The 27,292-nt window shown below is 40.5% G+C and overlaps 1 protein-coding gene across 2 annotated transcripts in view; it reads left to right on the plus strand.

Annotated features, from left to right (window-relative positions):
• Positions 1–26,586, plus strand: part of CHN2 (chimerin 2) — a 284,844-nt gene extending 258,258 nt beyond the window's left edge. For both annotated transcript variants that reach the window (XM_080818303.1, XM_080818304.1), the window contains 6 exons: positions 9,446–9,530; positions 13,403–13,576; positions 17,611–17,688; positions 20,016–20,153; positions 21,717–21,822; positions 24,813–26,586. In XM_080818303.1, the coding sequence (XP_080674429.1) occupies positions 9,446–9,530; positions 13,403–13,576; positions 17,611–17,688; positions 20,016–20,153; positions 21,717–21,822; positions 24,813–24,984 (753 nt within the window). In that variant the 3' untranslated portion in view covers positions 24,985–26,586. The remainder of the gene's footprint in view (positions 1–9,445; positions 9,531–13,402; positions 13,577–17,610; positions 17,689–20,015; positions 20,154–21,716; positions 21,823–24,812) is intronic.
• The last annotated feature ends 706 nt before the right edge of the window (positions 26,587–27,292 follow it).

Raw genomic sequence — 27,292 nt, forward strand, 5'->3', positions numbered from 1 at the left:
CTGATCTCGAAAGAGGGAAAAGTCCAGAGTTTAACCTAATTTCTCAGGAGTTCAATGTCACATGATTCTGGCAAAAGCAGTAGATGACAGGAAAGACCCTTGGCTGAGCTTGGCAGGGGGCCCAGCATTGCTGACCCCCCCAGGGAGGGGGGGGCAAAGACAAACTGCCTGCCCTCCATCTCTGGGGCTAACTCTGGGCAATGGCCACCCCCACCCCAAACCCAGTGACTTGTAGCTGGCAGTGACTTGAGCCACTTCTGGCCCCCCTCTTCTGTGCATCTAAAGCAGCTAAGACAAACCTGCCTTTGACCCAAAGAGTCCTTTTCAAATCAAAGTAAAATAAAGTTCTCCTATTTATTTATATCATTAATATGAATAATAAAAATGACCAACTGATGTGATAGAGTTTTAGTGTATACCAGTGGCTCTCAATCAGGGTCACTTTGCACCCCCCCCCCAAGGGCACATTTGGCACTGTGTGGAGACATTTGTGGTTGTGCCAGCCGAGAGGTGCTGCTGGCATCTAGTGGGGAGACGCCAGGGGTGCTGTTAGATGTCCTACAATGACAAAGATTTATCCGGCCCTAAATGGGACCACCAAATCCAGCCACCAAACTCCATCTTTCTCAGTCTGGTGAACTCCTCTCCAGCCCCAAATGGTCATAGCGCCCACGTTCAGAAACCTTGATGTACACTGACACGGAAAAGCAACAGTTCTCAAGGGTCAGGCATCACAAATCGCACGGTCTTTTCCTTGTAGTCTAGAACGGAGTCTGAGCTGATTACACACTTGGATGGTGTCTACACGGACCCATCAAAACATACTTGTTATGAAGCCACCAGGGAATACCGCCTTCCAGACTCAGCAGATGTGAGACCAACAACATCCTGCTCGTTTAGAGTCAAGTCAGGGGAGACTCCTGAAACGCCTGAGATTTTTCAGGACAACCCTGGCTCTTGTTTTTATTAAGTGGCCATTCCTGGGCTATTTGTCAAACATACCTTATCTCCTGTAATATCATCTTTTTCTGTTTGGTGTGGTTTTGGAATTCCAGGCAGACCAGGCCCAGTATAATGGTCTTGGACAGACATTCTTCCTGTCTGGGGTATTTTCTTCCTGTCTAGGGTATTTTAGTTACTTGCCCTTAAGTTTGCAAAGTGTTCTTTTTTTTTTTTTTCTGAAAAGATATTCTTGAAAATCAATAAACTTCACAGAATGGAAAAAGCTGATCAGTGGTTTTTCAAGATAGGGGTTATTTCACTGGGAGAGTAGCCATCATAACTCAACCCCAAATAAAATACGTTCAGAGAGTGACCTCAACATTACATAGAGCCTACTGTTTAGAGATTGTCCTTGTGGACCCAAAAGAAAATTGAACAATATATCAGCCATGAAGATAAACAGTGGCCCATCCCAAAGAGGAAATTAGGCAGTGGGCCTAAAATAATGTTTAACTAACTTTACGTTCCCCTCAGTCCCCATTTTGTTTTATTTCTGTGGGAATGTGTATTTGTTGGGACACAGAAGTTATTTGCTATTCAAAAAAATGTCTGTCTGCATTTGTTTGGATGGAGAAATGAGATCGAAGGCAGTGGGGATATATCAATGAGAAAAGATGTTAGGAAATATGGTCAGGGCTAATAACCGTGAAATGCAATTTTGATGTGCATAATTATTTTTTTAAATATCTTCCAAAAGTGAAATTTTAGAAAATCTATGGTTGGCATATCTTGCATTTTTCCTGAAACATTCAGTAGGCTAGTTTCTGTTTTGTCTATGTAAACATTATAGCTAGTCACCAAACTTCTAAATATTGTATTTTCATTTTTACCCAAAAGTATAGAGATATTTCCCATGTGATTTCTTATCCACTGGAGATGATCCAGGAAAAAAAAAAAATTCATTGCTCCTTTTTTGCATGACCTGCAAGGAAAGAATGTCTTTCAAAATCCAAGCCCACCCTCACTGGCCTTTGGCTAGTCTGTTTCCTCTTCTTGGAATGTCCTCCCTAAGTTATCTATCACCCCAGTCAACACTACTCCCCCACCAAACTCCATCTTTCCCAGTCTGGTGAACTCCTATCCATCCTTCAAAACTCTGTTCAACTATCATTTTCCCCGGACTTCCCAGAAAGAATGGATTAAAATCTCTATTATAGTTCCATAGGATAATTATTTATGTTGTCTGTTGATTCTTGTAGATGAGTTCTTGAATGCAGGGAGGTCCATGCTCCTTAGATGTATTTAACTTTGTATATCCAAGGACTAGTACAGTGCCAGGTTCAAAGTAGGCAATCAGCATGTAAGTATGGAATAAATGAGTGAATAATGAGTGGGTGGATAGGAGGAGGAAATAGGAAATAATCCATCTCTCTGACATCCTTTTCCTACTTATCTCTAATGCCACTTCTGAGCTAAACCAGCTCTCTACCTAGGTGTGATTTAGTTCTGACCTTTCTACTGTATGCTACTGGTCTGTTTGCCCATCCTGTAATATTTTACTTTTTTGTAACTATAGAAGTCTTGATATATGCTCAGATGCGTGTTCCTACATTCTTCTCCTTACTCAAAATTATTATGGCTAGTCTTTTGGCTTTATTCTTCCCTATGGATTTTAGGGCCATCTTGCCAGGTTTTATGAAAAACACCATGGAGATTTTGATTGAAATTGTATTGGATTTGTAGATTTATTTGGAGGATATAATTGACATATTTATAATATTGAGCATTGCTATACACAAATATAGAATATCTCTTTTTATTTATGTCCTTAATGTCTTTGTTATTTTCTAATTATTTTAGATTTTGTTGTAAATGAAGTCTTTAATTTTATTGTTCAGTAAAATGCGTTATTGCTTATTTATAGTAATGCTGATTTCTTCGTATTGCTCTTATATCAAGCAAACTTGATGGTCTGTTTCTTCTTCAATTACATATCTCTTTGTCTTGTTTTATTATGCTGACTAAACTCTGCAGGGTATAATGCTCAAGAGAAGCATTCATAGACAATCTTATCTTTTTGCTGACTTGAAAGGAAATTATTCTTACTCTTTCACTTTTAAATGTGAGGACTATTATGTGCATATCAGAGATAACTGTAATCATCTATTTTTAGGAGAGTTCCCTCTATTCCTGGTTTGCTCAGTGCTATTGTTATGAATGGATGTTGAATTTTATTGATTGTTGGTGTTCTAATTTCTGAAATGATTGTGTTTTCTCTCTTGATTGTTATTGTGAATATTAGTGATATGTTATCTACCTTAAATTCCTGAAATAAACCCACTTGGTCATGACATTTTAAAATAATACTGATACATTCAGTAGGACTTTTTTTGGGATTTTTACATTTATGGTCATAATGAAATTGACCTATAATCCTACTTTCATGTCCTTGTATAGTTTTTGAGTCAAAATTATATTCATAAAGTGAATTCTGGACCTTCTTTTTTTCTCCTCCAATCTGGAATAGTCTATATCATTTAGAGATTATTTGTTTGTTAAAGATTTGATAAAACTTGGGGCATCTGGGTTAAGCCTCTGCCTTGGGCTCAGGTCATAATCTCAGTGTCCTAGAATTAAGCCCCACATCAGGCTCTCTGCTCAGTGGGAAGCCTGCTTCCTCCTCTCTGCCTGCTTTTCTGCCAACTTGTGATCTCTGTCTGTCAAATAAGTAAAATCTTAAAAAAAAAAAATTGCTAAAACTTAAGAAAATCATTTGTGACCTTTATTTGAGGATAAAACTTTTACTACAGATGCAATTACTTAATGGATATAATTGAATGTAGGTTTTCTATATTATTTGGGGTCATTTTTATAACTGCTAATCTTTAAGAAAATTATCCACGTCGTAGAACTTACAACTTTGTTAGTATAAAGCTAGTATTCTCTAGATTTGTATTTCCTATCTTCACTGAATTTACATTAGGTTCTCTTTATCACTTGTGTTTTTCTTGATCAGTCTTGCCCAAGTTTTGCCTATTTTAGAAATATTTTAAAATTATCTTTTAGGGTTTTTTTTCTTTTTATCTTTTCTTTCTATGTCATTATATTCTGTAATAATCTTATTGTTTTTTGTCTCACTTTGTTATTTTTCTAACTTCCTAAATAGTATGCTTGTTAATAGTATACATTAACTAGTATACATATATTTTTAATATATGCATTTAAAGTTTCTGTACCCCATAAGGAATGTTTTGTCTTTTGATTCCAAATATTTCTATTAAGACTTTTTTCTTTGCTGAATTTGGAGAATTATTTTAAATTTCCAAATATGCTGGGGTTTGGGTGTTTACTATAGGTCTTTAATTTTATTGAATTAAATAAAATTAAAATTAAATAAAATTAAATTGAATAGTCAGAATATGGTCTCTAGTGTATTACTTCCTTACTATATGTTGAGACTTGGTTTGTGGTCAGTTTGCGTAAACATTTCATGCATTGTTTTGAAAGAGTGCCTATTCTATGACTTGTTGCGTATGAGGTCCTTTTTATAGCCAGTATATTAACTTTTATCTATTTGATCTATTAATTTCTGTGAATAGATATTAAAATCGTTATGATTATGGATTTGCCAATCTCTCCTTGTAATTCTTTCCATTTTTGCTTTACCTTTTTTGAGAAGTGCGTATTTTATATTTTTGTCATGTACATAACAGCTCAGGATTATTATCTTTTTTTTAAGATTTTATTTATTTGACAGAGAGAAAGAGACACAGCAAGAGAGGGAACACAAGCAGGGGGAATGGGAGAAGGTGAAGCAGGCTTCCTGGTGAGCAGGGAGCCCCATGCAGGGCTTGATCCCAGGACCCTGGGGATCATGACCTGAGCCGAGAGCAGACGCTTAACAACTAAGCCACACCAGTGCCCCAGGATTATTATATCTTTAGGGTAAAATTAAATCTCTAATTATTATGTAATGACCATCTTTTTCACTAATGAAGAAAATATATTTTTTATATCAAGATATTTATTTGGGGTTTCTGTTGGCTAGCATTTGCTATGTATGTTGTTTCTAGCCCTTCACTTTCAACATTTCTATTACATTATGTTTTGAGTGTATTTCTTGCAAGAATTTTTTGAATATCTGAAAATTTCTGTCTTTTATTTGATGTTAGGACCATTGATATGTGTTGTGATTAGACATGAATAAGGATTCCCCCCCCCCACAGTCCTGTATTTACTGTCCTTTTTTAATGGCTTTGTTCCTTCTTTCTTGCTTTTTATTGGCTTGATCAAATCTTTATTTCTTTCTCCTTACACATTTTATAGGTTCCATCCCACTCTTTATGCATATACACAAAATTTTAATACATGTGTCATTAACTCAAAATCTTCCTTAATTAGCAACTCTACTTACATACCCCAAATGATGAAACCTGTAGAATGCTTTAACATTTTTAAGCCCCTCCAATCTTCCATGCCATTTTTTTAGTTTGTTTTTAAGTCCCCTGAAATTAGTCATCTTGTTATTGTTTTATGCAGACAGAGTTTGATTAGATCAACCTCTGTTGCTAATTTCTAGCCCACCATGGCTTCTTGAATCTTGTTCTTTCCCACTAGGTTCAGAATGCTTCCTACAGACATATATATCCCATTGTATTTCTCTGAGCAAGGATCTGTGAGTGAACACTCTTGACATTTGTCTGGAAAATATCTTTGCTTCTTCCTCACTCTTGAATTATAATTAGCTAGGTATAGAAGTTAGGTTGGCAATAATCTTCTCTGAGCACTTTGATGAAATTTTTCCATAATCTACCAGCTTTCTTTTGTTGAAGAGAACTGTTTTCATCATAATTGCCATCCTTTTGTAAAAATAACCTATTGGGGTTCTTTTTGGTTTGGGGTTTTTTGGTTGGTTTTTGGATTTGGGGGTTTTGGGGGGGGGTTTTGTTTGTTTTTTAAGGATTTTGCTTGTCCTTTGGTATTCTGTAGTTTCTATGTAGTCTATATAGTTTAGATAATTTTTCAGTTTACCAGGATTGAGACTCACTTAGCTTTTCTGAATCTGAAGATGCAATTTTACTAATTCTAGAAAGATCTCAACTGTTCCTCTTTTTGAATATTCCATATATGACCCAAAGCCCAGCATCTCTCAGCTTTTCAAGATCATCACTCCTTCATTCCTTCGCTTCTTCATGTCCAGTCTCTTGTACATATTACATCAATTCCATCCACAAGTGAGCATGCCCTAATGTCTCCCATCTTTTATTTAAAAAATAAAATAAAATTCTCCCGTATCTCCATATCTCCCTGGAGCTATTTCGTTGCTCTGCTGGACATCATAACCAAACTTCTTAACAAATTTGCATCCACATTTCTCCACTTCCCTAGCTCCCATTTATTCTTCATGTCACTTAAGTATGACTTTTGCTCTCACTGATCCAAAGAGACTGCTCTTGCCAAGGTTACTAATAACTTCATGTGTCTGAATCAGTGTTCAGTCCTCATTTAACTGGACCTCTTCCCAGAATTGAACATGGTTGACTACTCCTTCCCTAAAATACTCTTCACCTTTTGGCTTCTGAAGTGCTTGACTCTCTTGCTTCTAATTGTTGGAGCACAGAGGGCTTGGGTTGAGCTCTATTTTCTTCATTTTCTACCCTCTATGCCTAATAATTTTTATCCATTTACACAATTTTAAGTACCATTTATTTGTCAGGGGTAGCCAAATGTATACATCCAACCCTCCCTCCTCCTCTGAGCTATTGAATTATGTGTGAATTCCTGCTTGAGCTCAACACATTTAAGTTTAAACTGGCCAGAGCTGAATTCTTGAATTTCTCCCCCCAAAAGTATCTTCCTTATCTCAGCAAATATCATCACCCATCCACTTGGTTTTAAAGCTAGAATCTAGAAGTCATTCTTCATTCCTTTCTCCCTCAAAGATCCATATTTATTCTATTATGAAATCTTATGAATTGTCTTTAAAATATGCCTCAAATCCTTCCACTTCCTATTTCCAACTCCAGCACCCTGATCTTGGCTTCTATCCTTTCTCAACCAGAAAAACTACCAACTAGATTCTGAATCTCTTTCACTATGAATACTCTATCTGTTTTCAACATGGTGGTCAGAATATCTTTTTTTTTTTTTTTTTTAACCATCTTCCTACTTAAAATCCTTCAAGAGCTTCTTACTGGACCTAGATTAAAAGAAAATCTATGCTCATTAATAAAACCTTCAAGGCCCTTTCCTACCTTCAACCTCAGCCAGGTCCCTCCCCTCATTCTGGTGTTCTGGCCCTCACTGGCCTCATTCCTCAGTCACACCAAATTCTTTGGCTCCTGCAGGACCTCTGTAGACTCCTTCTGCCTGGAACGCTCTCCAACCTTGCCCCAACCAGACTGGCCCTTCCCCTCCTTCAAGAGGTCACTTTCCAAGAGACGCTTTTCTGAACACTATGGATAACATTGAGAGACTCTTAAGTCTCTCTAGTAACAAACTTTTTTTTCCTTTTATAGCCCTCGTATGATTTTATTTTATTTTTATTGATCTTGCAATTTCAATAGTATATTAACCATCAACTTTGTTGCCATAATTAACCAGCACTGTCCCTTTATTGCCTTTCTAGTAAAATAATACTAAGAAACCTTTGATTACTAAATTTAGAAAATCTTCAACTGCCAATAGAACCCCTTACTGAGGGATTCTTTAAAGATCATGTTTAATCTGAGGAGGCCTCTAAATGAACCATGGCATCTTGGCTCTGTGTGAGTACATGTGCTCCCTGGGATAGATTCTCTGCATTCCGACGAGGAGGCTTTGTCATATCTTAGTGCCATTTCCTTACAGCGTAATTACCCTTTTTTAGTAAAAACAATTCCGAGAGGTTGTTTTTTTTTCCCCCATTGTTTTTCAAAGCAGAAATAGTATACTGGACAGTTTGCATGTTACAAACTAAAATACCAAAACTTAGTTTTGTTGCATAGAAACCATGGTCGTGGTTTAATTTTAATTTAAATTTAATTTAAAGTTTAATTTTTTAACTTGCTCACTCTGCTTGCCTTTGCAAATCTGTAAGTTCCAGGAGGAGGGAACCAGGTCTGTTTGGTTTGCCACTTTACATATATACAATTAGTGGCATGTGTACATAAAGAAAGACCTCGAAGTGATGTTTTTTTTAAGTAGAGCTCTGATGAGCATCTTCCCAAATTGTACCCATAGTTGCCATTCTTGTACTTTTTTGTGTTAACCAAATTTAGCATACTGAGTCATTGAACATTACCTCTGAAACTAAAAATACACTGGATGTTAATTAATTAAATTTAAATTTTAAAAATTAAAAAAGTAGCAGACTGGCCTCCCAGTCTATTAAAAAAGATAATATTTTCTGTATTTCTTTTACTAGTTATTATATGTGCTGCCGAAGCGAGCACTCTTTTACTAGTTAATGGAGGCTTTAAACTTTGAAAGTTCTTAGTAATGTCTCATAATATTTTAATTTTGTAAAAATTCAAAACATTTTCACATGGGTTTGTATGTCTCCAAGTAGACTGCCTGTGGTGGTTTTTGGCTTACGCTGGCCACATTTGCTTTCAAGGAATCCCCTAGTTCTGTGTCTTGAAGCTCACTGGTGCTAGAGAACATGTACTTTTTATTTTGTTTTGTTTTTGTTTTAAATCATGACTTAATACATGGTCTGATCACAAGAGGACCTGTACCTGAATAATTAAAGATAAAGCCATCCTTACTTCATGATATTCAAAATATTTAACTGGCTGGGGCACCAACCAATGAGATTCACAACTGGGCCAATCAGAGAGGACTTTCAAGTTACACACTCATAGGCCACACCCGTAGTGCTGAATCTGGACCCTGTCTCTGGGGAAGGCAATTCTGTAGACCCTATTAGTAGCTTTCATTTCAGCCAACTCCCTCATTTTTTTTAATGCCAATTTTTTTGGTTTTAGGTTTATTTGTTTTTTGTTTGGGTTTTTTTGGAAGTGGCTCAAAGCCTTGGAACCTTCTAATTTTCCCATTATCCTGTCTTATTTATACCTGTCTGGATATTCTACACATAGAGCAACTTTGGTCAAAAGGATGCAATAATTGAGTCCTGCCTTCCAGAACTTGCAGAGCTAAATGCAGGTTATGATGACCGGCCCAGGCTATCTTGGGTTCGTCCACACGGTGCCTTGTTTTGGGTGGTGAGAGTCTCATTCCTTAGCTGACGGCATGGCCCTATAATCTTACTGCTGTTCCACATTCCTTTGTGACTCTGGCCTGGGGCACAGTGAATCGGTAGAGGATTTTCAGAGATCAAAGCACATCTCTGTTTTCTCCGGTCTGTTTGTAACTCCACCCACTGGAAGGAAAAGACCCAGTGAGGGATGCTCACTCCCACTGAAGTCTTCATTTCTTGATATCATCTATGTGTTTCATGTCCAAGGCCACCTGCCTTCATATAACTGAATTTTCTGACATTTTTCTTCTTTTTGGATCACAGGTCCACACATTCCGAGGCCCGCACTGGTGTGAATACTGTGCCAACTTCATGTGGGGGCTCATTGCCCAAGGGGTTCGGTGCTCAGGTAGACACAGAACTTTCTTCATCCTTTTCCATTTATATAAAGTGACATAATGTTGAGCTGGAGATTTTTTCTCCAGAGTTGGGAAACAGATCCAGATTAGCTCAAAAGTCTAACTTTCTAGAAGGTTCAAGTCATCTCTCTGCTTAATGGAGAAACTGTTCTAGGTATCTGCTGGAATGAAAGGGAATATCATGTTTATGCAAGAAAAGAAAAAAAAAATCCAAGCAAGTATATTTCCTTATGTACCTACCCACCACCCAAAAGAGACTGTGGTCCTTAAAAGAAAAAGAAATCAATTTCATTGGAATGGCAAAGATAGAAAAACCACATTTCTTTTCTATCCCCACTTTACTACAAAAGGCAAGGCATGAAAACAGAAATACTGGTGAACCTTTCCCACACACCAGGCATTGAGCTAGGTGCTTTCTATCTATTATGCCATTTAGTCTCACCAACAGACCTTAAAGAGATGCAATTACTCTTCCCACTGAACAGATGAAGAAACTGAGGCTTAGAGACCATCATTAATCGCTCTTGGCCACATAGTAAGTGGTAGAAAACTGATTCAGTTCCAGAACCCATGCTTAGAATTTTTCTGCTATCAGATTAGCTATGCAACTAAAGACCTTGATTGGATATCGCATATTTTCAAAGCACTTTGAAACCTTAGGTATTTTTCCACCTAGAACTAGATGCCCACACCCAGTGCTAACAGCACATAGCACATCTTATTAAAATACAGCTAACAAAAGAGCAAAGAATTGCCAAACTCATGTTTAGCTGGGCGGAATTCACCTCGCCACACTTTTTCTGGCAGGCAGTCCTGCCAGGAGCATGAATAGCCTCCCATAGTATACTGATTGGGTTTCCACCAACACCATGACTGATTTCTTCCTTGCTACTAGGGTATGATTTTTTAAAAAAATAATTCTTAGGAAGCATTTAAAATAAAATAAGCTAATGACACTACATTAAGATAAGCTCCTTGGCCATACTGCCCATTTGGGTTCACAGGACTGTGGGACCTTAAATCCTTTCTCTGCTCAGAAGGGGCTACCTTAGCTTTTACAGTGTAGATACAGCAATCACCGGCAGTGGTACCAGGATGGGTCAAGTAGTGCTTGTGTATGTGGTTTAAGGCTACTTGCCCCCGTCACAGATCCAGGAGACAAGCAGCAAACAGGCTCAGAGGCAGCTTCTCCAGGAATGTTCCAGATACCCCAATTAACACAAAAGACTAACTTACCTGGGAGTTACAAAGCACCTCACGGCTCAACCACTGTGTTAAGCAGTAGACTGACTGAATCACCCAGTGGTCATTAATTCAGGCTGTCCAGATTATACCTACCAGAAATATCCTAATTGCTAGTATTATCCAATTTGAGTAGCAAATCAGTCCAAAGTCAATATTATATGAGAATAAAACTCTGGAGTTTGGATTAGCTGTGAATAGCAGCTAATCTGGGGTAAAAAGGTTTTTGTTTTTTCTGTTTTTTTGTTTTTTTTTTAATATATTCTGAGGTCATAGTGTTAATATTCTCCAGTGGCCACTGTTTGGCCTCATATTTCCTCTGAGCAGCAGGAAAATTGAAACTTGGTCATTAAAGGTTAAGAATAGCCATCACTGCCTCTCAATTCTCGGTATTTTACATATTTTAACTATTTTTGAGTTGAACTAGACCTTATTTTTAGCATATGGAATTGCAGTAGTTTGCAAATACTGAATATTTTTATATATTACAAGACATCCTAATTTAATAAAATGCCAGTATTTAACTCTACAGAAATACACTGTTGCTTCAGATCTTAAATTGAAGTTCATAAAGAAATTGAAAATGGAATTATCACATAATCTAGAAATTCCATGTCTGGATCTATACCCAAAGAACTGAAAGCAAGCACTCCAACAGATATTTGTACATCTGTGTTTATAACAGCATTATTCACAATAGCCAAAAGGTAGAAGCAATCGGAGTGTCCATCGATGGATAAACAAAATGTGGTATATCACTTCCATGGGATAACACCCAGCCTTAAAGAAGAAGGAAATCCTGTCATATCCTGTAGTGTTAATGAACCTTAAGGACATCTTGCTAAGCGAAATAAGCCAGTCACAAAAGGACAAATGCTAATGATTCCACTTACATGAGGTATCTACAGTAGTCAAATGCATAGAAAGTAGAATGTGGTGTGAGGGTCTAGGGAGTTATTCTTCAATGCACAGAGTTTCAGTTTTGGAAGGGGAAGGTTCTGGAGATGGATGGTGGTCACAGTTGCACACAACATGAAAGTACTTAATGCCTCTGAACTGTATACTTAGAAATGGTAAAAATGGTAAATTTTGTGTTATGTATATTTGATCACAACTTTAAAAAATTGTTTTAAATGAAGTTTATAGGAACGTAGTAAATCTTACTAATGAAATAACAAGAATAGCTGGCTGGGTATCCTTGTATTTTCTCACATATTTGCTGTTTCTTTTATTTTACTCACATGTAGTTTTCACCGCACTTCAGAGTTTAGAGAGACGAATTTAGCCGATCCTTATGATAATCCCAGGAGTAGATCCTATTATCGTCCTTATTTTACAAAAGAGGATCCAAGGAAGAAAACAAATCAGTTCTATTTGGTTCAGTTGGCCCAAATTCACAACTATAAGTTGATCTAACAAAATACTATTGAAGTTTACTTGAGCTTTGTTGAATTTCTCGTGTTGATAAAGCCAAGATGATTTAGAACTGGTTTTTTTCCTTAGAAGGAGGGTAGACAGAACTCAACCTAAAAATTACATGAAAATGATGTAATTTTTAAAAATCATTTTTGATGGTTTTATAAAAGTTTAGATTTTCTCAAATCGTTGGTGTGTTTAAGTGCTTTTTTGTTAAATAGGTAATTATGGTATTCATTATTATATGTGCCATATATATAAACACATGTGTGTATATATACATATAATATATAAACATATAAAACATGTTTTGATTAGATAGCACATTCTTTTAACAACTTCAGCATTATATTTTTATTTTCCAGAATCTAGACTGTGTCTTGTTGTTGTTAGAGAAATTGAATGTCAATGAATACCAACTGCTAACAAGGCTTTTAATGTGTTCATTGAACTTAAAAGTACCTTTTTAGCTTTGGATCTTGATACGAGCTTTATAAATAATTACTGTAATCATCACATTACATGGCATTGTTCTAAATTGTAAACTCTCAGGTACTCCCTCCAGTATCTAGTAAGACATTATTTCCACTCATGGGTGTCAAAGTAAGGCAAGCAGATAGAAAAATTGTCCACCCAAAATGCCCAAAAAGGGGAAGGTACTGGAAACCATGGGCAGCTCTTCAGGAAAAGGGAAGAGGATACCAATGGTCATAGGTACCTCAGATCAAAGATTAAAGATTCCTACAGAGAGAGTATCATATCTTCCACTAAAGGAGAATCCATGGCCTTAGAAAAACACCCTAGCAAAAGTGCTAGGTACCCTTTATGAGCCAAGACTAGCTCTGGGATTCCAAACCCAAACATCCACGTGTGGAACCAAAGGTTCCAAGTCCCAAAAGAGGGGGGAAAAAAAACCCTAAAAACAACCTAGCTAATCACCATAACTATCTCAGTGAAATGTTCTATTCTTATGGTCCAGCAACAAAAAAGGCTAAATGAGAAAAAATGGAATTATCTAAGTTTTGTGAGTAAAGATGGATTCATATTCATACTTGTGGAGAGTATCCCCTCTAAATGGGATAGATGTTCCAGAAAGATAGAGCAAACCCTTGGGTGTTCCCAGTTTTATTTTTGGTAACATATAATTTGGGTCGGACTTTGACAAAAGGGCCGGGCGAGGCTAACATGGCTTCTTTGTTTACAGACTGTGGATTGAATGTACACAAACAGTGTTCCAAGCACGTTCCCAATGACTGTCAGCCAGATCTCAAGAGGATCAAGAAGGTGTACTGCTGTGACCTCACAACACTTGTAAAGGCTCACAACACTCAGAGACCCATGGTGGTAGACATATGCATACGGGAGATTGAAGCAAGAGGTTTGGAAAAGACTCTTTATTTTTGTGACTTTGTTTTTATTGTTTGTTTTTACTACTGTCAAGGAAACTTTCTTATAATTGTTAAATTGACTCTCTCTCTCCCCTATTGATGTTGGGGAAACATTTTGACCCAGCGCGCGCGCACACACACACATATAAGCTAAATCCAGCCAACTACATCAGGTTCTATTGTGTACCTAAACTTTGCATATACGCAGCCAACACACGTTTGATAAGCATTTATTATCTGCTACACATTGAGGATATGAAAGTCACAGTTCTTACCTTCCAGAAATTCATATTGCCATGTGCAGAATCAGAGGTGGTAAATTAAATAAATGTTATGGGTGTGTATATTCAAAACACGATGGAGTCACAGAGGAAGACATTGCAGTGTTCTTTGAGGACAATTCAGGAAACGTTTATGGCAGAGATGAGGTTTGAATTGAGTCTTAAAAAGTGATCCCATTATATAAGATAAAGAAACTGTTGACCAACACATACATTTTCTACCATAGAGAAATTCACTGCTAGGATTGATTCTGTTTCTTTCAAAGAAGAGAGTTAAGAGATTAGAAAGATCTGCACAATGAAAAAATCAAGAAGGCACAGAAGAGGGGCGCCGGAGTGGCTCAGTCAGTTAAGCATACAACTCTTGATTTCAGCTCGAGTTGTGATCTTGGAGATGTGGGATCAAGCCCTGCATCAGGCTTCGCTCTATAGGAGGTCTGCTTGAGATTCTCTCTCTCCCTCCCGCTCTGCTCCTCCCTGCCATATGCTTTCTCTCTCTCACACAAGTAAATAACTAAATAAATCTTTTTTTAAAAGATTCATTTATTTGCTTGAGAGAGGGAACAAGCAAGCAGGGAGGGGCAGAGGGAGAGAGAAAATCCTGAAGCCAATTCCATGCCAAGCATGGAATTCTGTGCCTGACGCAGAGCTCGATCCCAGGAGCCCGGGACCATGACAGGTGAAGTAAGAGTTGGCAGTGCAACCAACTGAGCCATCTAGGAGCCCCAGTAAATAATTTTTTTTTTTAAAGGAAGTAATAGCCGCAGAAAATAGAAACATTTCAATGAGAAGGTTCTTCCTGGTATGCTTGAGTCCTTTTTCTTTGCTGTGTGCTTTGTCTGGCTGCCCTTCAGTATCAAAATGTTCAGTGATGTGTTGGATTGAGTCTGGTTGGGGAGAAGCTGGATTGCTGGATGGAACTTGGATAACCGGACCATGTAAAGCCCAGAGGCTTTAACCATTTTTGCCGCGTAGGTTCTCTGCTATAGTCGGTGTCCATTATTGTGTCCAAACTGGTGTAAATTATTCCACAGATATTTATGCATTGGCTAACTATTCCATTCTCTCCAAAACAAAACAAAAGAGGGCATTATAAGCTCATGACTCCAAGCCTTTTAGAGCTAGGAAACCATTCCCTCTTCCATGCAGAATGAAAACTAGAGCTCTTCTGTTTCCTTAAGACCTGCTCATTTCATCTCAAACTCTAAGTGCCAGCTGCCTTTTGATTCCTGGGCCTGTCGGAGTTTAGTGGCTGCTTTGGGATCTGGTGAAGGTATTGCTGCAGGGGCTGAGCTGGAGAAGAGTTGAGAAGCGGTGCCCTGACTCTTGGTGAGGAGCTGGGAAAACTATCCCTGGGTCCTACTGCTTAGAGGGGTCTGCGATTTGGGGTCAGATCATCAGGCCCTCTGGAGCCTCCACTCAGGACCTCACCTTCCCTGGAGAAGCTGGGACTGTCCCATGGTGATCCTCATCAGAGGCAACTGAAAACTCCGGCAAAGTCACCCACCGTGTCCAGGGGAAGCACAGCACGAAGCTCGCCTAGCACAAGAGCTGGAAGAGCCCAGAGCAGGAATGTGTGCCAGGGGACTCAGAGCAAAGGGATTGGAGCCACAGGCCTCAGCATCCTGCACATGGGAGCAGAATCAGAGAATGGGCTGGAAGAAATTCACATGACTCCCGTCCCCAGCTTCATTGCCGCTTCTGCCAAAGTCTTACCTCATCTTCATCCCTGGCAAATTCCTTACTGTTCTGCAAAGGCTCTTTCATGGCCATTTGTTTCTGCATGATGTGGCAGAATGAAAAGATCACGGACTTGGAGTGAGACTCCCAGCCTGGTCTCACACTCGCTGTGGCGTGACCTTGGCCAAGTTACCTGCTCCATTTGAATATGTTTCCTCACCCATAAAGTGAATGGAATCAGTCATAAGGTGGCTGCAAGGGTTAAAAAGAGCTGATCCATATAAACGACCTTGCACGGGGCCCAACATACAGGACTCGGCCTATGTTATTCCTTCTGCCTTTTCTTGGAATGACCACCTATCCTAACTCCACCTCTGAATGTGTCCATGTGCCAGCCTCATTGCTGGCACGGAGACCCCCAAACAATAGTGTCTCCAACAAGAGAGAAATCTGTCTCTCTCTCTCCAGTACCGGTCCGGGCCCTGGGAGCTGTCTAGGGCGTGGTGAGCAGCTCCCCAAGGACAGGAACCCAGGCCCTGCAGCTTGCTGCTCCATCATCCTTGAGAGCTGCCTTCATCTGCGTGCTCCCAAAGGGTCACGCCGTCTCCTCTGCATTTCAACCAAGGGCAGAAGGGCATGCTCTTCCTCTTCAAGTCTACAACCCCAGCGCCATGCACATCAATTCTGCTCTCTTCACACTAGCCAGAATGGACTGGCCACAGCCATGGATGTTGCTCAGCAAATTGGAGGTTCCACTGCAGCCGAGGAAGGGGAGAGCCGATTTTGCAAGGAGAGCTGGAAGCCTCTGCTGCTCTGGCAAACTCTAGTCCGTCCTTCATGACTTCCTTCAAAGATCACTCTTCCGGAAGATCTTTCTCATGGACCCTTCCACAAACAGGCAGGGTTAGTGTTCACCACACTGTGCTCCTGCGTGCCTTGTCTGTGTTTTGTGCAGGTCATGCCCATAGTGAGGCATGTTCACGTGGACCGCCAACTAGAAGACAATGACGCCAGGTCTCCACTAGTGAGCTGAGCCAGTGGATCAATGTTGGCAGCCTGGGCAACTGTACTGAGATGAGTTCTGAGACTGAGTGCGGCTCAGTGGGAGACAAAGCCGAGATCTGTGAAGGTCTCTGACAGTCCCAGGAGGAAGGGCAGCAGGATTTATGCGGGCCAGTTGTCCCTGATGCAGACCCTTACAGACAGCAGATAGCATGTACTTGGTCGATGTTTCCGAAATGAAGAACAGTAAAGTACATGACCAAGAGCTTGACAAGAGTACCCTGCACCAGCTGTACAAGCTCTCTGTGCATGCATTCTTGCTGTAGCTGGAGTTTGATAGCAGCTTGTTTTGGACTTGGAATGCCTACAATCTGACCCTTTATCCCTTCTGATGCTTTTCGGACCTGAACAGGCCTTCAAATCAATAAGATCTATTTGAGCAGAAACCACAACCCTTTCTTAGCCCAGATATACAGGAATCAAGTTCCCAGAATCATCACTAAATTTTTATTTTTCCCTCTTTATGATATTTCAAGGTATAATAATTAAATTGATTGTATTTAAACATTGAACATATTATCCTATTTATGATTAAACAAAAGGCTATAACATTTAGATTGTTTCAATAAAATCAGGATAATATGCAAGCATCCATGTGCGTGTGTGTTCCTAGCACCGTGCTGCACACAGTGTGGCACCTGGGCTAAGAGGATGCTGGGAAGGAGGCATGTTGCTGCCTGAAGCAGCAAAATCTCATCCAGCAGTCTGACGAACAAGGAAGCAGGAGACCGTGGTCGATGAGAATCTTAAACAGGGGCTCACTGTGCAAAGCCGGGCAGGAAGAAGACCAGATGCCTGAGGTCTCTATTGCAGCACAAGCAAACGAAGACAGATGTGTCTGGAAATGGAGACGGACAAGCCCGGCTTCTGACATGAGCATGTGTAATATACAAGAGCACGGACTCTATTTGCTCGTTTCCTGATAGCTCACAATGTAAATACGAAATTAGAGTCCTTTGTAGACGTTTCAGGAAGCTAAAGTCTGTCTCTTTTTTCAACAGGATTGAAGTCGGAAGGCCTTTACAGAGTCTCTGGGTTCACTGAACACATCGAAGATGTCAAAATGGCATTTGACAGAGGTGGGCTTGTGCTCTTTTGAAGGTCAGAGGACCTATCCTTAGTACGCTTTCTCTTGGAACCAGACATTATTCATAGTGGGGATGGGGTTCAGAGCTGTTCTTCAGAAAGCCAAGGAATGATGGTTTACAAATCATAGTCCTCTGCTTTTCTGGGGGAGGTGTTCCCTTAAAAGTTGTGGATAAGTGACCACATGGGGAAGTGAGTTTAAAATACTTCTGGAATGGGCAGCCAGCCTTTGGTGCCATTATGATTCTTGATTTGGTTGCCCAACATTTATGGTCGGTCCACCTGGTCCCAGAGTGTCCTTCTGTACCCCCACCTGAGGATCTCAGCGACTCCTTTCCTTCCCCCAAAACTCCAAAGAAGAGAGCATAAGATGGGGGTATGTCTAGCACTGAAACAGGGGACACCAGTGGAAGTTTAGAAGGTGACACCTTTTGTTATTTACAACTGTGACAAATGCTCCGTAGGCCATACTATCTCTTAGGTCAAAGAACTCGAGAGCTCGTTAAAAGTACAGATTGCCAGGACCCGCCCTGGGGACCCATTCAGAAAGTTACGTGAGCCCAAGAATCTGTATTTCTTATATTAATTTTTATTCAATTCATTTAAACAAAAAACAGTTCAGCCATGTTTCCCACCCCTCCCTGCTTGTCTTCTGCAACCACCAACCTGTTCTATCTGTGAGCTTGGTTTTGTCGTTTTGTTTTAGATTCCATGTATAAGAGAGATCATACGGTTTTTGTCTTTTGCCGTCCCTGACTTATTTCATTTAGCATAATTCCATCAAGGTCCATCCATGTTGCCACAAATGGCAAGATATCACTTTTTTATGGCTGAATAATATCCCATTATATATCTTTATATACAGCATCTCCTCTATGTTCATCCATCAGTGAACAATTAGGTTGCTTCCATGTCTTGGCTTTTGTGACTAATGCTGCAGTGAACATGGGGATTTACATATCTTTCCAAAATTAGTGTTTCTAGTCTATATTTCTATTGAACATTCCAAGTAACGTTAGTAAAGCCAGCCAAGTGTTAGAACCCCTAGCCTACTAGATAGAACCTTCACTCTGGAGAACACTAGACAAGGTCTCTGATGATCTCGCCACCCTGTCTTTTCAGGCTCATGGTCCATTCCTTGGCCCTGACCTTGACACAGCTGCTTTGTGCCCCAGCTATACTCAAATACACCTTACCTGTTTTCATGAACAAGTACCTTGGCTCACATTGTTCTAAAATTCATTCATATCTACCTGGAAAACACTTAACTATTAGTCAGTGTCCACTCAAGTCTTTCCTCTGTCATTCATCCTCAAGCTGACCTAAGAGTCCCATTGTCCTTTCCTCCCCCCACCATGTTTTCATGTTTCCAGCCTAGCAAGCTGCCCATTTCCTTATAACTATGGAGTTGCCTGCCTGACTCCCAGAATGACTAGGGCTCTTTGAAGGGAGTATGTCTTTTCTTGACTTACCAGTGCTTAACAGTGCCTGGCACAGGGTAGAGTCTCAATAGATATTTGTTAAATATGTAAATAATGGGATCGGGTGACCCATCTGCCGTGCTCACTGCTTTCTGTACGCCAGCTTTTTATCCTCAGCACCAAATCTGCTGAGACATTTGTGCTTTCCTTCAATTCTCCATGTAAAAGAAAATGCTAATCATCTCGATATGATTGAAACTTTCTTATCCAAAAAATGTATAGTCTGCAACAGTTAAATTGGACTGATTTTTACTAATGGTAAAAAAGTCAAAAAATGTCTTCAGAATGATTAGAACATTAGCAAACATGATTAGAACATTATCCATACATGAAGGAAGATTGGAGTTTCCCAGATTAAAGTCCTAGGGACAGAAGAGAGAGAACCAAGATAAGAGAAATGCCAGTGAGCCTGTGACAGACAATAGAAACTGAAGACATTCAGCAATTATGTGTGTGTGATGTTCAAATCCGAAGAATGCTGGTACGGCTATTTAAAGCTTGATTTTTTTTTTATTATTTCAGATGAGATTATTATTCTCTTATGAATGTGTCTAGAATATGAATCACTATGCTAAGTTTCTGCCTAGCAAATTACCAGAGGCTGGGCCCAAAGAACTACAATAAGTCGATTTCACTACCTTTTTGGCTACACTTACCCTCAGACCCCAAAATCCCTCTCTCCAAACCTCTTCTTGTTACTTTCCTGCAGGTTGGTGTTATTGAAAGAGAAGTCAGCTGGGACTTGTATGGGCACATTGCAGTCACTGTTTTGTTTTGTTTTTTCTGTAACTTCACAAAATAGATCCTAATTAGGAATTGGATCATTGATTGTTTTTCAGATGGTGAAAAGGCAGATATATCTGCCAACATCTATCCAGACATAAACATCATCACTGGAGCCCTTAAACTTTACTTCAGAGACCTACCCATTCCTGTTATCACCTATGACACCTATCCCAAATTTATCGACGCAGCGAGTAAGTATTGAGAACTAACCTTTTATTTGTACCAAATTGCGAAGTAGAATGCTTTTAACTTCAAGAAAATTACTAGAAAACCAGGCCTAGTTCACCAGCTGAGTTGAACAAGTCCCAAGCTACCTCCACGCAGCTGAAGCTTGGTGCCAGGCAGTTCTCTCTCCACTTCTTCTCTTCTCTGCTGGAACTGGCCCAGCCGGGGCTACTCTGTTATATATCAAAATCAAAAATGAGTCTGGAGTAAACAAGCAGATTTTCTCCAATGAGGACTATATAGATTAGCTACTTTCATCCATTAAGCACACTCTCATTGCTAATCGATTAAAGTTAGACCCCAAGCTTTGCTCACTGATGTTCACAACTGATAATACCATGGCACGTGCTATACCAGGACCGCTCCATAATACCCTCTAGTTTAAACTCAACTACCTGATGAGGCGGCTTGTGAGTAGGAAAGCTCGTGTCTGAGAGCTGAGCGCTCAGGACCAGGAACCGAACATTATCATCATTGGTCTTCCTTCAGCCCATAGTTGCTCATTAGTGTTTGGTACTTGGGTTGACTGGTGTCAGGAGAGAGGACCATATTAGGGTGGGAGGTAGGGGGCAGGGAGTGGGAAGCAGTGCTGCACTTTGCCCAGGAACATAGGAAGGAAGGGGAGAGTAAATGCTGGAATGCATGACATAGCAATCAATACCCTTTGAGGAATTTCTTATGGAAAAGATCTTTAAAGGTAAGTATAATAATAAGATGCCCAATGGGGACAAATGTGGGCAGGCTGGGATGAGCGCAAGACGCACTTTCTTGATGAGCCATGGCCCCTCTTCCTGGTAAGAGCATTCTCTCCTGGGTCCTGGCGGTCCTGGGTAGAGAAGGTTCTGGCAGCCCAGCACCCTTTGCCTCGGTAGAAATGGCGGGGGAGCGTTCCTTGAATGACTGCTAATACCGATCAGAGCCCTAAAAAGCAGAAGCATGCATGTTTCCTGTTTGTGAACATGCCTACTATATGCTTCCTAACCCAGACTGTACAGCGCAGTTAACCCTGCCAACACTTCGATGAACAGCGCAATCAATGCAAGCTGTGCCAGTGGGCTCCTGGGCCAGCCCCCTTGTGTGATAAAGTGCATTCAGTCATGGGAGCCTTCCAGGAAAAGGCTTGTCAGACAGCTGTAGGAGAACCCTACAAAGTATGGTCCAGTTTAAATTAAAGCTCATGATATTGAGATTTCAAGCAAGTCCAGCATTCAGAAGATGAGCAAAGCCATCTGTGCCACCCGCAAACATCTCCAGGACTGTAGATTCCTGGGGGGCAAGGACCAGGCCCAGCTTCCTTTCACCCACCCACTGAGTGTTCAACACATGTATGGTTCCCAACCTCCAACCCTTTCTGGGGTAAGGCAAGATACAAATGCTTTGATTAATTTAAGTGAAATGTTACCTGAAATTGCATGAGCTTACTAGACTTCCCTTCCACCTGTCACCAGAACAAACCAAACTTCTTTTTACTTCTCTGAAAACTTTGATGTTCTAGCACTGCACTAACTGCTTCTGTGGGCTCTTCCCAGAAATCTCCAATGCGGATGAGAGGCTGGAAGCCGTCCATGACGTGCTGATGCTGCTGCCCCCGGCCCACTATGAGACCCTCCGATATCTGATGATCCATCTCAAGAAGTAAGCCAACAGCTCCTTGACACATCCTCTGTAAACCCTGTCTGCCTTGGACAGTGAATGCCTTAGGAGGAGCTCCCAACCTTCCTCCCTTACCCACTGAGGGGACAGGCTCTCCTTTAAAATGAACTCTGCCACCTTCGCTAGGCCAGCCCCATTTGAACTGCTAGAACCCTGACTCCATGACTGGAGGGGCACCCCCCACTTTATAGGGCTTATCTCTGTGAGGTGGGTATGTTTAAGGGCCTCGGGTTACAGAGGAGATTGCTGATGTTTAAAGGAGGTAAAATACCTGATATGAAGAGGTAAACTGGAGCCAGGATTGACATCCAGGCAGTCTGGTCGAGAGTCCATGCTCAGTCTTAACCATTGGTCCACACTGCCTCCATGTCAGCATCTGCTTCCCTCACAAGCCCTGTACTCTGTGTTCTGTTCTTTCTCTTTCCGTTCATTCTAGTTCCAGACTCCTGAGCCTATCTTGCTTCTGGGTAGGCACATTCCCATCCTGATCCCTTGGTTTTCTGGATGGATTGGTGACCTATCACCAAGTAACAAATTGCCCCCCAAGACTGGAGGCTTAAACAATGCAGATTTATTATCTCACAGTCTCTGTGATCAGGAACCCAGGTGTGGCTTACCTGGCTGCCTCTGGGTCAAGGCCTCTACTGAGGCTGTGGTGGAGCTCATGGCCAGGCTGTCATCTCTTCTAAAGGCTCAACTAGGGGAGCATGAGCTTCCAAGCTCACGCACGAGGTGGTTGGCTGGATTCAGTTCTTTGGAGGCTACATGACCGGAGGCCTCATTCTCTTGCCAACTATTTGCTGGAGGCCACCCTCAGTTCCCTGCCATGTGGATCTCCCCTTGGGCAGCTCACAAAATGGCAGCTGGCATCCTTCAGAGCAAGCAGGCAAGAGCACCTAAGACAAAAGGTACACTCTTTCTGTAACCTAATCTCGGGAGCAACATCCAGTTGCTTTCGCTATCTTCTGTCTGTCAGAAGTAAGTCCCTAGGTCCAGCCCGTCCATTAGGGGAAGGGATCACACAGGAGTACGACTTACAGGAAGCAGGGATCACTGTGAGGCATCTCAGAGGGTACCAACCAGAGAGAGCTCCACTCTGGGCTGTGTAACAGCACACGAGATGGGTGGAATGTCTGGGGATTTGCAGGACACTGGAGCCTCTGGTTCCAGACTCATTGACCCAGCTGTGGCTCTCTTTCCTTCACTGTACGTGTATAATGAGGTCAGTGAGTTGGTCTTTGAGATGTTGGAGGGATCAGGGCCTTTCTGTGGGCCTTCCTCTGTGTTTCTGAAAGACACACAGCAGTGGCCCATTCTTAGATGAAATGAACCAAAAATTGTCTGCACTGATTAATTTACAGATCCATTCAAAAGTGAAAGGAAGCAAGTTGAGAATACTATATAAACTCTCGGTTTTGTTTTTATTTTTTACCTTATAAAACACATAGATATTGTTGCTCATATTCCGTGATCAGAGATATAATAACACTGAGCTCAGAAGGTTTTCATTTTGATTAATCTATTGAATTTAAGGGTATGAGCAATTTTTGGATAAGAAATAGACTATGAATGCCAGCCTGGCTTTTAGCTAGCCATAATTTCTTTAGAGAGAAATTAGTTCTAATTGTTATAGTTTGGAAGGCAAAGTATCATTATTAGGAAAAAAGCTGATGTGTCCCAGTTGAATCTTTAATGCCAATAATTTAGTATTTTTATGATGGAGGGTTTGCTAACTGTCTTGTTTAGCCAGGCATGGTGCCTGACTTAATGGGGAGATGGGACCAAGTTGATAGTGAAGAATAGTCCTCTTTCCTGTCTCCTTAGCTTTGCAACATGAAAATAATGCAAGCTCAATTGGCCTTCCTAAAAAAATACTAAGTGGCCAATTTAATTAGCTCCAAGAGAATAGAAACAAAAGGATGGCCTTCTATGTGGAACCTAAACAGGTTTTAATCATATTTTGCCCTTCTACAGAGAACCTATTGTCTTTTAGTTCTACTACGAACATCCGAAAAAACCTCAATTCCTGAAAACAAGAATCTAGGAGACTGTAATTTTATCCCACTAGGAAGGTATGAAGCCAACTCTGAAAATTGACTTTTAGTCTTGAAGGCTTTGCTGTTCTCATCTGGATGTTGAAATGATGCTTTTCAATTCCAACAATAATTACTGCTCCAGACCTCATCCTGTGGGAACTAGAAATAATGTCCAACTGCTTTCCTGTTTGGCCACATTCCAGCATTCCCCTGACCCGTGATAGTGGTCTGGCTATTCCTACGCTCATGGCAGCCCCATCCTACAGTGACCTTCCTCTGCTGACATGAGCCCTGCCAGCAGACCCGGAGATCTGCCATCAGCGTCCCCGCTTGGGAGCATACAGACCAGCCGGAAGCAGCTACAGGAAAGAAAAGACTTCCATACAAGCCTAGCCTGAAATGTGTACGAACTGTGGGCCAGCTAGGAATCGGCTGCCCCTTTCAACCAGTACCCTCTAATCACATTTCCACATTTATTTAGTAAGAAGGACTGATTTTCTTACCAGATTCTCTAAGTAATTTACTTCCACTGGCTGAAGGCAATGTCAACAATCTAAAAAGAAAAAAAAATCAGAAAGTTACCTTTTTTAAAAAGATTTATTTCTTTATCTGAGAAAGAGAAAGCACGGGAGAGCATGAGCAGAGTGGAGGAGCAGAGGGAGAGTTACAAGCAGACCCTGTGCTGAGCGCTGAGCCCGAAGTGGGGCTCAATCCCGACCAGAGCCAAAATTGAGTCAGATGTTTAACTGACTAAGCCAACCAGACCCCCCCCCCAAAAAAATTACCTTTTTAAAAATACTTTTCTAGAATTCTGATTCTCATTCTTTTACAGCTTCCCAAACCGGAGAAATTTGGGGGAGCATACATGTATTTAACCAGTATATAAATTCATCCAGAAGTCTGTGTAACAGCTCTGTGGATGTGTCTGTTTTGCAGGGTGACACTGAATGAAAAGGACAATCTCATGAATGCTGAAAATCTGGGGATCGTGTTTGGACCCACGCTGATGAGGTCCCCCGAAGACAGCACCCTCACCACCCTCCATGACATGCGGTACCAAAAGCTGATTGTGCAGATTTTAATAGAAAATGAAGATGTTTTGTTTTAATCCACCAGGGAAATGAGACGAATGGCCCCAGCCCCATCTTGCTGATAAGGCTAAAAAGGAATAAAAACACTTCTTACCCTTGATTTGTTTTTCAAGCAAGTGACGGAATTTCCTGGACCACAGTGGATTGTCAAGTCGGCTACTGTGTCTCATAGACACTGGCCTCCTCCATGTGAGAACAGCAGGGGTGAGAGTGAACAAAGGCCCTGTCGTGGGTCTTTGCTGTGCCTCCTACAGATGTCTGTTTTGCTGAAAGAATGATTAATAAATCTTTAACTTATTAAAAAAAAAGGTAGCTCTTTAAGCTTCAGTCTTATCAGTAATAAAAGGGAATTTAATTCATAGAGGTACTTGATACAGTTATACATTTTCCACTTACAAAAAGAAGACAATTCTATGTTAAATGTTAAATGAAACTTATATTGTAAAATGTATTTTTATTTTAGCTGCAAGAATGTTACTTTATTTCAGCAAATAGAACTCAATGCAGTGCATTGATTATGACCCTGTGCACCTTGTCCTGCTTCTTGCTGTGATCCTTGAAAAAGTTTACCGTGAATGCAGTATTATCTTGACATACCTCTGTCCTTATCAGTGCTTTGCAATGGAAGTTCACCGGCCACCTGTGTCCCTGCTTTTGATAGGTTTTGCTGTTAAGCACTGGCATCTTTGTAGTCGTACAGTATATGTTTTTAGCAGTTGTAGGATGGTCTGAAACATCCACAGATTTTCTTTCCATGAGAATTTCATGAAATCCCAAAGTATGTTTTGGCATTGGTCAGAGTCTTTCCTCCCTATCATGTGTGTATATCCCAGAACATGCAGAATGTGGTCATTTTACATGAAATGATGTGAGAATACTGGTTGAATCTGGGCCATGTAAAAAGTTAGCACTTTCCCTATGTCCTTTTCAGGCCAGTCCTTGGGACTAACCAATTAATGGCAAGTTGTACTGATTTTTTCCCCATTTTTGTTTTATAAACAAGCCTATTTTTAAAAGTAAGAATGAGTAAGTTTGGTTTTTACAAATATTTGTTCCTTGATAAAAGTAGCTCTGTATGGATAATTTAATATGATTTGATCACAATAGTTCCATCTTCATTATAAATTTAGCTTAGCATGAGCTTTTTCACAGCAAGATCTCTATATTTGGTAACATAGGTAAAATATTTAAAGCATCAAAAACTGTAAATTTAAAAAAATTTTTTTCTGAAATCCAACTACAATGTCTTTTCCTCTGATTGTCTGAGATGATCCGTGTACTTACTGGCTAGTCTTGTTTTGGAGTGACCAGAAGAGAATTACTGTGTGGTGAGTGAGCTGAGAGGAGGAGGGCGGTGCAATCGTCCTGGACAGTTCCACGGGCTATGCGGATGGACTCCGTTGGCACACGGGGGGATCAGAATGGTTCTGCTGGGTCCCTGCTATTATTGTTCCTCCCAAGTGTACAGATTTGTTGGTTGTAGCTTATGTACTTCTTGATACTGTCAAAAAATTATCTGAAAATGGTTTTATTTTGTGAAGTGAATAATACTTTGTAATTTATGATAGTGTAAATGGAAGGAAAAGCATTAAATGTATTAAATTCTTCTGTCTATCATATCTTGGAGCTTGCAAAGAAAACTGGTGTTGGGGAGTGGCAGGGGGCTCTAGGGGGAGAGTATTTAAAACATTGTTCCCAGATGGGTTTTGGCACTAGAGTTTCTATCATCCCCAAAACATCACGAGGAAACAAACATCCCACGGAGTCCCCACCTTGCTGCCCAACCCTCCTCCAGCTTCCCTCTGGAGAGACTGCTTGAATTAGGATTCTAATGCTCCCCCTTCACGAAGACCTGCTGCATTTATGTTTTTTTCATTAAGAGACACAGTGTTTAGAGCAAATCCCTCTAGGTCATCGGCAGCAGAGCAGAACAAGAGTTTTATAGGCAGAAAGACTTGAGTTCAAATCCCAGATCCCCCAGTGATTAGCGCAGATGACCTTGGGAAAGAGTTTGCTCATCTGAAAAACTGGGGAAAATATTCTGGTTGTAACATCTTAGATGAAGTGTTAATCTAAAGTAATTAGTAATAGTTATTTCTTATTATTAAGAGTGATAACTTAGCAGGGCAAAACATATAATGGGGGTGGGGAAGGCAGAAGCATGAGAAGAAAAGGGCTTGTCCCAGGTTAAATCCAAGTTCAAGTAATAATAAGGGATATTATAACAGGGTTCTATAATACATAACGAGGGTCACCTGACTCCTTTTCTCGAATGTGATTACAACACCTGATCCCTTCTCCCTTGCTTTAGTCTGAAACCTGCTC

Source organism: Martes martes, assembly GCF_963455335.1.
Source record: "Martes martes genome assembly, chromosome: 11".
NCBI classification, from domain to species: Eukaryota; Metazoa; Chordata; class Mammalia; order Carnivora; family Mustelidae; genus Martes; species Martes martes.